Source organism: Zootoca vivipara, chromosome Z2, assembly GCF_965207765.1.
Source record: "Zootoca vivipara chromosome Z2, rZooViv2.hap1.1, whole genome shotgun sequence".
In the NCBI taxonomy this organism is placed as follows: domain Eukaryota; kingdom Metazoa; phylum Chordata; class Lepidosauria; order Squamata; family Lacertidae; genus Zootoca; species Zootoca vivipara.
The window spans coordinates 19,471,041-19,482,316 of record NC_142585.1 but is presented as its reverse complement, the minus strand read 5'-3'; the positions used below and the strand labels follow the sequence as shown (position 1 = coordinate 19,482,316).

The 11,276-nt window shown below is 44.8% G+C and overlaps 1 protein-coding gene across 1 annotated transcript; it reads left to right on the top strand.

Annotated features, from left to right (window-relative positions):
* Positions 1 to 38: 38 nt before the first annotated feature.
* BRCC3 (BRCA1/BRCA2-containing complex subunit 3) lies at positions 39 to 9,634 on the top strand. The gene is made up of 8 exons (XM_088664565.1): positions 39 to 446; positions 1,464 to 1,584; positions 1,887 to 1,973; positions 3,247 to 3,335; positions 5,059 to 5,114; positions 6,042 to 6,173; positions 8,096 to 8,139; positions 8,701 to 9,634. Exons 1-8 carry the CDS (start codon positions 342 to 344, stop codon positions 8,877 to 8,879), a joined length of 813 nt encoding a protein of 270 aa, XP_088520691.1. The 5' UTR covers positions 39 to 341; the 3' UTR covers positions 8,880 to 9,634.
* The last annotated feature ends 1,642 nt before the right edge of the window (positions 9,635 to 11,276 follow it).

The following is an 11,276-nucleotide window of genomic DNA, read 5'->3' as shown; positions in this document are numbered from 1 at the left end:
AGAACGCTCCTTGCGCGGGGCTAGCCGGACACTTTTGCGAATGGACAGGAAGTCGGCGTTGTCCAGGAAACACTACCTCCCTCTCAGCAGAGGCCTAGCCGGAAGCGATGCTCAGGACCGCAGAACTGCTTTCCTAACCGCTTTCGCCCCAGACTCGTAAGGTTGGAAGGGACCCTGAGTGCCATCTAGTCCGACCCCCCCTGCAACGCCTAACGTTGGTCTTGGACCCACAGCCGTGAGAAACAAAAAGAATCTCATGTGCTGCTACCGGCTGAGTGATCCCCGGCCTCCCCTCTAAGAGGGGAGACAAGGAGCGGCGAAGAAGAGCGAAGCGGGCGGCGATGGCGTTGCAGGCGGCGCACCTGGAGGCCGACGCCTTCCTCGTCTGCATGGTCCACGCGCTGAGCACTGAGCAAGAGGAGGTCATGGGCCTCTGCATTGGCGAGGTAAGGAGTGCGTCCTGCTGCTGCCGGGGAATCCTGCCGGGGAGGGACCAGGGGATGGCTTGGAAGTCCCGCTGGGTGCAGGGTGCTTACCTTCTGGGCGGATCCGTTACAGGCCGCAGCCATAACCCTCACATCTCAGTGGGGGAGTAGGCCCCACTGACTTGCACAGTGACGGTTGGTCATAATGTTTATCACTTCTTCTCTTCAGGGCGGCTCGCAGAAAAAAATTAGAAGAGCTGAAAACGTAGGAGGATCTTTAAAAAATAATAATAATGAAGCATTAATAGAATTAAGATCAATTTATCTACATTAAAAACATACAGAAAACACTGCTGCAGGTGGTATGAAACACCCCTTCCACATTCGTAAAATCGCAACCCTGTAGTGTGGCAGCTCCTGCACTTTGGAACTCCTTGCATATTGAGATTAAGCAGGCGCCACTGCTGTACTCTTTTCCATGTCTCCTAAAGCATTGTTATTTAGACACGCCTACCCATATTCAGGACCCAGGTGGCGCTGTGGGTTAAACCACTGAGCCTAGGGCTTGCTGATCAGAAGGTCGGCGGTTCGAATCCCTGTGACAGTTCAAAAGCACATCAAAGTGCAAGTAGATAAATAGGAACCGCTACAGCGGGAAGGTAAACGGCATTTCCATGTGCTGCTCTGGTTCGCCAGAAGCGGCTTTGTCATGCTGGCCACATGACCTGGAAGCTATACGCCGGCTCCCTCGGCCAATAACGCGAGATGAGCACCGCAACCCCAGAGTCTGCTCAGTTTGAAAGCAAGTTTTCATAAATTAATATCTGCTTAAATGATCTTGCATGTGTGCGAGATGTAAAAATGAAGAAGGGTTTTTCAGTGAGGGTAAGCATATCCTGGAATCACAATCTTAATGTGTTGCTGCTGCCATTGTATGCACATCTACCTGGAGTGAGCTCCATTTAATACAGTGGGATGCATGCCCAAGTAAGCACGTGCAATGTTGTGTTTCATATGTCTTTCTTCATTTATCCACAGGTTGGTGCTAACCGAATAGTTCATATACACTCCGTGATCATTCTACACCGGTCAGATAAGAGAAAAGATCGTGTGGAGATTTCTCCAGAGCAGCTCTCAGCTGCTTCAACAGAAGCAGAGATATCCTTTGACAGAAATTATGGGGTAATCACTTGAGTATTTTCAAGGCAGGTAGTCCTCAAAGGGCATGAGATTTTGGGAAAGTGACTTAAATCACTTTGCAAGTGATGGCCTAGAAGGGAAATGTCCTGCCCATAGTTCTCTGCTTCTTTCCTTTGCTGTTCTGAAAGAGCATTTCATAATAATAGTATGTGCGCGTGTTTGAGATTGGCAAATGTAAGAACATGTGTATTTTTAATTGCATGACTAGGTTTGCAGTTGGGAGTTATTTTTAATTTTTGGAGAAACCTTAACTAACACACAGATTGGCTAAGTTAACAGGGCAGCCTACAAGAGTTGTCGGCTGGTATCATTCTCATCCCCACATAACAGTTTGGCCATCACACGTAGGTAAGAGTTTTCTTCTGGGTAAGACATGTGTCCATCATCCAATATATGCTGACTTGAGGTGGACCACTTTTTAAGGGGGTGAGATACCTGAAAGATTTTGTATGTGTGTATATGAGAGAGACAGAGAGAGAGAATATAATGCAAAGATAAGATCTTGTGACAGGTGGAGCCTTCATTTTCCCACCAAGCAGGACCTGTATGAGCTGAATGCTTCTGGCAAAGAATCTTTGCTGATTACAATAGGCTTTTGGGGGTGATTGCACTTCTTTTGTTCCATTATAGAAACATAGGAAGCCGTCTTATGCCAAGTCAGACCACTGATCACTTAGCTCAATATTTGTCCACACTGACTGGCAGTGACTCCCCGGGACCAACATGGTGATGCTGAAGATTGAACCAAAGACTTTCTGTTTGCAAAACACACACCATGGCCCTTTTTGTACCTGACTTGGGAAGAAGGAAATGCATTAAAAAATTTGTGTGTGTGTCCCCCCACCAAAAAATAAAATAAAATCTAAAGGCATCAGGCTCGTATTTATATGGTTTCCCTACAAAGTTTTACAGTACTTGAACACAAGATGTTATGCATTGGCTGCTTGAAGCGTGATCAGTACATTTGTACAATTTCATTGGTTAATAAAAACATGCTCCTATCTGCATACATCCTATCTATGGCAACAGTTAGCTTTTAGCAAAGTTGCATTTTTAGCTTGGCCTACAAACCATATCAGCTAGGTGTGACCTATTCCTGATTTACCAGTGTCCACCTTGGAGACTGTTATGTTTGAGTTACCTGCTTTTACTCCTCAAGGCCACCTAATGCTTGCTGTTGTGTGCCAAGTGATAATGAAGCGAGAGCCCCTGAGGAATGGTAGACTGAGAGAAGAGAAGATACGGTTTTTATTCACAGAGGAGTGTGCAGGGAGAAAAAGGGGAAAGTGCAGTTTGTGCAAAAGGGGAGAAAGCAGTTTGCCCCCCAGTCAGGGAGAAGAAGAGCCCCAAAATCGAAATCTATAAATAGAGCCAGAAGATGCAGCAGGAGATGATTAAATAAGGGACTCTCAGGGCTATCTTAGATTTGACTGTAGAGGCTTACATTATTGTATGGTAACTTTTGTTTTCAAATGTCATACAAATCTCTTCTCCAGTGCTCTCTGCTGTTCCTGAAAAAAATGACATCTGTGATCTTTCCTTGTCTGGCTTGATCCAGTGGGTTCTGTTAGGCCGGGGAATGTAGAATTTGTAATTTGTTTTGCCAATTGTATGCCTGCAGACCTCTGCACACAAGCGATGTATCAGATGATGGACCAAGACTTCGTGGGGCTTATCTTCTCTTGTTTCAATGATGACAAAAACACAAAGGTAAATAAATGACACCCATTCCTGTGTTGTAGCCAGTATTGCTCTCTGTTCCTTTCTGAAAAGAATGCACTGTTCTTTCTGGAGCCTGGATTAGATCACTTGTCTTCACTAGTGGGTTGTGGCCTAATTCAAGGTAGGTCACAACAGGAGCATTACTACCATGCAAATATATGATTAGAGATTAAGAAATAGGTCCCCAAATGCATGTTTGGGTTAAAAGTGGGTCTTGGGTCTGAAAACATTGAAGATCCCTGGATTGGAGATACTTGAAGTAGTGAACTCATAAAGGTAAAGGGACCCCTGACTATTAGGTCCAGTCGTGACCAACTCTGGGGTTGCGGCGCTCATCTCGCGTTATTGGCCGAGGGAGCCGGCGTACAGCTTCTGGGTCATGTGGCCAGCATGACTAAGCCGCTTCTGGCTGTGGTTACAATTTCAGCATTGTTTGTGAGCTGAGTGGTTTTAATCCCGAGGCACAGAAAATTAGAGTTGAGGTGTAGACTAGGTCTCTCCCTTTCATTTGTTAATGTTATGATTTGTCACTTTGGTTTCAGTGATTACACACATATAAATTCAGTGAAACAAGTGCATGAGCTTGGAGAAGGTAATTAGGGTCCCAGCTTGGTCCTTTGTGTTTTAGAGTGCACACCCGCAAATCCAGGCTCCCTAACTTTCCCCATACTTGGGTCTGCAGATGTTGCTGAGCCCCATTAAAAATGGACAGGCATAAAATGTGGGAAGATACTAAGAGGGTGCATTGGGGAAAGGCAGACTGTCTTCTTTGGAATACCTAAGCATGGTCTGAAGTTCCGTTTCTGAGCCACTTAATCTGGATTAGGGGGATTGCTAGTGCTGTGGTTTAGTGAACAGTAATTGGAGGAATAATGTTCCTCCAACAATGTTGGAAGAATTTAGCAGTGGGTGTTACAATAGGGGAACACAAATGCAAAGACAACATGCACAAAGCTGTCCAGGAATGACCTGAGAAGGAAATAAAAGAACACACACACACACACACACACACACACACACACACACACACACCACACTGGTATTGACATCAATAGTCATCTTCCATAGTAAACAACAACTTCAAGGAAGGGGGCATGGTTTTTGTTGCAACTGCATGTGTGGGTGTGGGAGGGTTTAATCACCCTGCTCAAAAGCAACAGTAATTCTAATTGTGCACCTACAACTACTATTAAACAGAAACAAAACCCAGGTATGTTCATTGGGACAATGAACGTCACACTTGGCAGTATATTCCCTAAATAGGCTCCTTCTGCAGCAATCAGTCTTCAAGGTGCCATTGGATTGTTTATCATTTAATGGAATGTGAGCTTTAATCTCTGGCTGGAGAGCAGTGGGTGGAATGAAACTTTGTGTGAAATGGGATGTATGCCAGTGCAACTATGTCCACTCTTGCAACAAGACTCCCCCTCCCCAGACCAGCTCATTGTGCTAAACCTGTTATAGGGCTTCTCCCAATCATCCAGAAAAGATTTAGGGAGCACAGGGGCATCGTGGGGAAGAAGGGAAAGTTCTGCTACATGGAATAACTTGGTTGAATCCCACCCAGTGTGTATATTTCCTTCTTCCCTGAACACCTGAATAGGGTGTCACTACATAGAGATGTGTGGCTCTTTCGGGGTTTGGATAATCAAACACCCTGTTGTATGATAATCTCTTTCTTTAACTCAGATAAATCTGCTGTTTATTCCAGACTGGCCGGATTCTGTTCACCTGCTTCCAGTCCATTCAAGCCCAAAAGAGCTCCGAGTAAGTGCTCTGTTAAGTAGGAGCGTTTGGCAAACTCAATGACTCAGCCTTTCTCACTTTTCTTTGAACCTCAGCTTCAGTGGTTACTTTTTATTTGTAGCAGTGCTGCTATGTTTTACTTCTCAATTCTTCATCTCTAGGCAATTCTGGGGGAAGGGGAATAAGTGTTCCAATATTGCTAATGTTTCTGCCCAGTGTTCAAAATTCTCATTGTTTTGGGTGCATTTTGCGACAGGGAATTTCATTAGCGTGAGCAGTTTCTGAGCTCTGGGCACAGTACTGTGCCTAATATTTCAGATTAAAACTGCAGAGTGGAAGGAAAGGAGAAGTTTTTTCTGCTTCCCCACTTCCAGCTACTCTCTGAAAAATGGAGAAGAGACCCGCTTAAGAATATTAGGGGGGTGGGCAGGGAAAGGATTAGACCATGTGAAAAATGAACATAATATTTTAGCTGCAGTTCGTTCACTTTCATCTTTGTATTCTTGTTATAAAAAAGTGTGCCTAGACATTCCATTGTTGCGCCCAGCTGCTTGTATCTTTATAGTTCCTGTTTTTCACCTGGCATCTATGGATGATATAGTGTGCACACCTCTCTAGAGTAAGCCCCACTTAACACAGTGTGTATGTGCTGTGTATATTGTGCTCTTCTAGAGTTTACTTCTCTTACTGGGCTGAATATTGTATTTTTATAAGTTCTTATCCTTTTTCTGTTGCATTTTAATATAGTTTTATGGTTTTAAACTTGTATTGATTTTATATTGTGAATATGTGTGGTGGAAGCTGCCCTTGTGAGGGTTTGGTCCTAAAAGACAGCCAACAAATACTTCAAATTAATAAATAAAAATGACTTCCAACTAAGCACGCATAGAATTATGCTGTCAAGTCTCCAAAAATGGAACAGTAACACAAATATTCTTCCCCTTGTAGGTATGAAAGGATTGAAATTCCTGTTCATATAATTCCTCACACTACCATGGGGAAAGCGTGTCTTGAGTCAATGATGGAGCTCCCCAGGATCTTGTGTCAAGAGGAGCAAGATGCTTACAGGAAAATCCACAGGTAAAGTAAGAGCCAGGCTCCCTTCTTTGCTTTACTTGGATACCCTTATCACTTGCTCTCCTTTGCCATCAAGTACAGTGGTACCTCTGGTTACAAACTTAATTCGTTCCAGAGGTCCATTCTTAAGCTGAAACCGTTCTTATCCTGAGGTGCGCTTTTGCTAATGAGGTCTCCCGCTGTGTGCATGCTTCTAGCGCACGATTTCCGTTCGCATCCTCGGGCAAAGTTCACAACCAGGAGCAGCTACCTTCAGGTTAGCGGAGTTCGTAACCAGAAGCGTTTGTAAACAGAGGTACCACTGTATGACAGAGGTATGCAGCCTGCAGCCTAAGGGTTCCATGCAGCTCTTGGCCTAATTTCATTGAGGGGGGACCCAAAGGCGTCCAAAAGCTGATACAGATGGCGGGAGAAGGGGGGCAAGACCTCTCAGAAGCTTTCAATACCATCGAGCATGGTATACTTCTGGACGACTCTCTGAACTAGGGGTGGGTGACACCGCTTTACGGTGGTTCCAGTCCTACTTGGATGATCATTCCCAGAGGGTGTTGCTTGGGGAATGCTTTTCAGCCCCTTCGAACCTTCAGTGTGGGAGATTACACTTCCTCTGAAGGAGCAGGTTTATAGTTTGGGGGTACTCCTAGATCTTTTGCTGTTGCTTGTGGCTCAGGTGGCCTCAGTGACCCAGAATGCCTTCCATCAGCTTCTGCTGGTGGCCCACCTACGTCCCTATCTGGACAGGGATAGCCTAACTACTGTTGTCTATGCTCTGGTATCCTCAAGGTTAGATTACTGCAATGCGTTATATGTAGGGCTGCCTCTGAAGACAGTTCTAAAACTTCAGCTAGTACAGAATTCAGCAGCCAGGTTGTTCACCAGAGCAAGATGGTTTGAGTGCATTACACCGATCCTGGTCCGACTGCACTGGCTACCAATTAGTTTCTGGGTCTAATTCAAAATTGCTGGTTTTAACCTATAAACCCTTAAACGGCTCAGGACCACAGTACCTTAAGGACTGCCCCAAACTTGGCCCTCCAGCTGTTTTGGGACTACAACTCCCGTCATCCCTGACTAACAGGACCAGTGGTCAAGGATGGTGGGAATTGTAGTCCCAAAACAGCTGGAGGGCTGAGTGGGGATGCCTGCTCTACCTGGACCCTAAGATCATCTTCTGAGGCCCTTCTTTGTGTGCCTCCTCGAGGTCCAGAGGGTGGCAACACAAGAACAGGCCTTCTCTGCAGTGGCTCCCCGTTTGTGGAATGCTCTCCCTAGGGAAGTTCACCTGGCGCCTTCATTATACATCTTTAGGTGCCAGGCTAAATGTTACTTTTTAGCCAGGCTTTTCATTGATTTGATTGACACCCTATTCCCTTTTAAAATGTGGGTTTTTTTTGAAGGGGGGTTATTGGGTTGCTGTTCTTATTTTGATTATATATATTGTGGTTTAATATTTTGCTTTTCTGGGAACCACCCTGAGACCTCTGGGTATAGGGTGGTATATAATTTCAATTAATCATCATCATTATAATCATCTGCAGGAGTAATTTGTCCCTCGCCTGGCAGTCTGCTGGGGTAGAAGAAAGAGGGTTTGAATTAAGTAAATCATGAAAATGTTGGTTTTGCAGAAGCATCTGCTTGACTACTGTGGGAATCAAGCTACTGGGACTAGAGGGTCTGATCCAGCAGAGAGCATTTCAAAATCCAATGTGGACCATGTGGTGACCCTTGTCAGTAGCCAAGGAACCTCCTGTGGTCCAGGAAGTGGACATTGGCATGAACTGACCGGGAGGGAAGAACTACCTGGATTGTAGTCTTCATTTATTTTTGGAGGAAGTTGTTTTGTGAAGCCTGATAGAAAACATACTGACTTTTGTGCTTTGTGGGAGTGCTGACTTGACACCAGTGTACTCTCTTCCTCCATTTAGCCTTACTCATCTGGATCCCATAACCAAGATCCACAATGGTGCAGGTAAGGATTTCCAGGTCAAAAGTACAGGTGCCACACATTTTGGTACTTGAAACATTTGCAGTCATCAGACTTTGGACCCTGATTGCCAGAGGCTTGACATTAAATGATAGTTGCTCCACACCAACAGTTTGAAATGTGTAGGTAAGCCTCTTCTGTTTAGATGTGAACAGTTTGCTGAAGGGAGTGCATTATCCTTATTACGTCGCTCCCAGTTTCACTAACCCCCTTCCATGCCTGGGAGGCAAGCCTCTCTTTTTTTTTTTGCCAGCATGCTAGCCTGAGTATCTTAATGCAAACTTGTCAGTAGTCTTGCTTCTTTCTTTTAATGGGTTTATCTTTGCTCTGTGAGCTTTTGGTGCCTGTCTTGCCTTCACAGTTAGGTATCTCTAAGCTGTTAAATTTTGAAGGGCCTATGGAATTTCTAATGCCGTATAGGATCAGGCTGTTAGGTCAGCCTTCAAGTGAATTGAGTGCCAAGGAAACCCTTACTGGTACACTGACACTCTGTAGAGATAGAGGGTTGTATCTCACCAGTTACTGCATTACTTCTTTCCTCGCCAGTGTTCACTAAGAAGCTCTGCAGCCAGATGTCTGTCATCAGTGGTCCTCTTATGCAGTGGCTGGAGGATCGCTTGAAGAAAAACAAAGAGAAGGTGCAGGAACTGCAGCAGGAGAAAGAGAAACTTCTGGAGGAACTCGCTGCCTTGGAGGGAGAAGAAGAAAAAAACCTCATGGCCTAAGAAACAGCCAACCCTCCTATCTTGTTGGGTACATTCTGTGCGTGATGCAGCACAGAAGCTTCAGTCAAGCGGTTAAGCTCACCACACAAAACATTTGTTTAGCAGAAACATTTGCTGTTTACTGTGGACAGCTACCTTAGGCAGCTACCTTAGGTGGGTTTTGGTTCGATTTGAGATGCTCCATCAATCTCTGCCATTTTGACAGTATTTCAGCTGGGACAACTTTTAGGAGTATAAATAAAATTCTGGGTACTCATCTTTCCAGTAGATATTCTCCCATACCATGAGATAGAAAAGGCATTCCAATATTATTTAAAGAGTTAGAATATTTCAGTATGGGTGCAGAACTCATCGGTTGGACTTAACTTTTGGAGCTCCAGTACAGAATGGGAAATGGAGGAATGTCAGAAACATGCAATCTATCTAGAGGAGCTAGTCAAGAATGTCCTTTATTCCCCGTGCTCTTTGCCATTGTGATTGAAGCTTTGGCTATAGCAGTAAGAGAAAATGTACACATCAATGGGATATAATATGGCTCTTTAGATACTAAGATAATTCTTTATGCTGATGAAGTGGTTCTCACAGTCTCACCCAAAGAAGATTTATCAAAAAGTCATAAGGTTATTGTCTAGTTAATAGTGAGACATCAGTTTTCCCCCCCTGTTTTTCGCTGTTCTTATTTTATCTGTATGCTGCCTTAAATTCCTGTTGGGGGTGGAATGTGGGATATAAATAAATAAGTAGATGATACAATAGTGCACAGTGTTATAATGTTTCTGGCCATCTCTAGTGTTATAATGTTTCTGGCCATCTCTTCACAGTGACTTTTTTTCATAAGCATTTCAAAAAAATTGCTGGAAAAGATAATCTTGGAAGGCTTTACCTTCTGTTCTATCACCACATGGCCCCTAGGGCACAGCTGAGCTAATGTTGATTTTTTAAAAGGGAAGAACTTTCAAACATTTGAACTTGGAGAGAAAATGAGGGGAATCTGCAAGTGTGTTTGTCTCTGTTGTTTCAAATCAAATACCTTTATTGGCATCACAATATAAAACGTTTCAAAACACAGGCATAATTAAAAGGACAAGGGTGAAGCTGTCAAAGGTTATAGCAGGGGTCGGCAACCTAAGGCCCATGGGCCACAAGCAGCCCATGGGGGTCGTTTAACTGGCCCACGAGCTGCCCCTGAACTGAGCTGCCCGCTCGGCGAGTCCCCACATGCTGCACTAAACCAGCGCAGTGTGGGGACTCGCTTCCGTGGTGCCAGAAATCGAGACTTCCGGTGTCTGCGCAGGCAGGATTTCCAGCGTCTGAGCATGCCAGAAATCCCATCTGCGCAGATGTAGGTGCCAGAAATTGCGGGCGCACACGCTCACATGCGGGTGCAATCCGGCTCATAAAGGGATCTCCGCTGGAGTGAACCAGCCCAGGCAAGGTAAACCTTGCCAACCCCTGGGTTATAGGGTGGTCACACTGTGGTCATGTGCCCTTAGATATTCTGCCACACCCAGTCAATTTCCTGAAGGGATGGTTCATTGGGAACCATTTTGGGTAAAATTGTGGCTAAAAAGGAAGCTACTAGAGCAGTCGTATCTTTGTCCCGATCTGCCAATAGAAACCTTATTTGGCTTCTTCTCGGAGTTATGGGCTGGAGGTCCAACATTTTACCCAGCATCAGTTGGTGAGGCTTGCTATGTAAAGGCCAATCTAAGAGAATGTGGTCCATTGAATCTGGTTCTTGGTTGTAGGCACACATAATTATTTCCTATCAGATTTTTCACCTCATGCCATAATCTGAAGAGTGGTGTGACATCATTCTGCAATCACATTCTCACCTCTAGTTTGGTCTTTAACCTGTTTCTGCCTATGAGCACTAAACTTTAAAGTCCTTCAGAATCAGAGCTTAAAGTGATCACTTTAACTTTTATCTGTGGCCACCTGCTTCTTGAAGATAAGAGCCAGGGGTTTGAAGAGCTGATGGGAAGTGTCTTGAAAGGACAGCTGTGGCTGCAGTTTCTTACAACAGCGTCTCTGACAACGTTGCTAATGCTGTCCTTTAATCCTCACTGTGATCATCTAGAAACATCCGAAGTGCATGCAGGCCTGGAAGGGGCTGCTGCTTCCCTCTCCCTTTTCCCCCCAGTTCCAACATGTGCTAAAACTGAGTTTATCCTTGGCACAGCAATTGGTCTTCAAAGTCTATGCTTGGCACAGCAAAGCTGTTTCTTCCCCCAGTCTTGATGTCAAGAAACTTCTTCAGGGATTGGAGAAACTTCAGCTAATGATCATTTTTACGGATCAACAACTTGATAAATGGGGTGGTGGCATCCCTGCTTTAAGATGATGGGTTAGCCCAGGAGCCCACACTCGAGTTGTCAACATACTGAGCAAAAATGT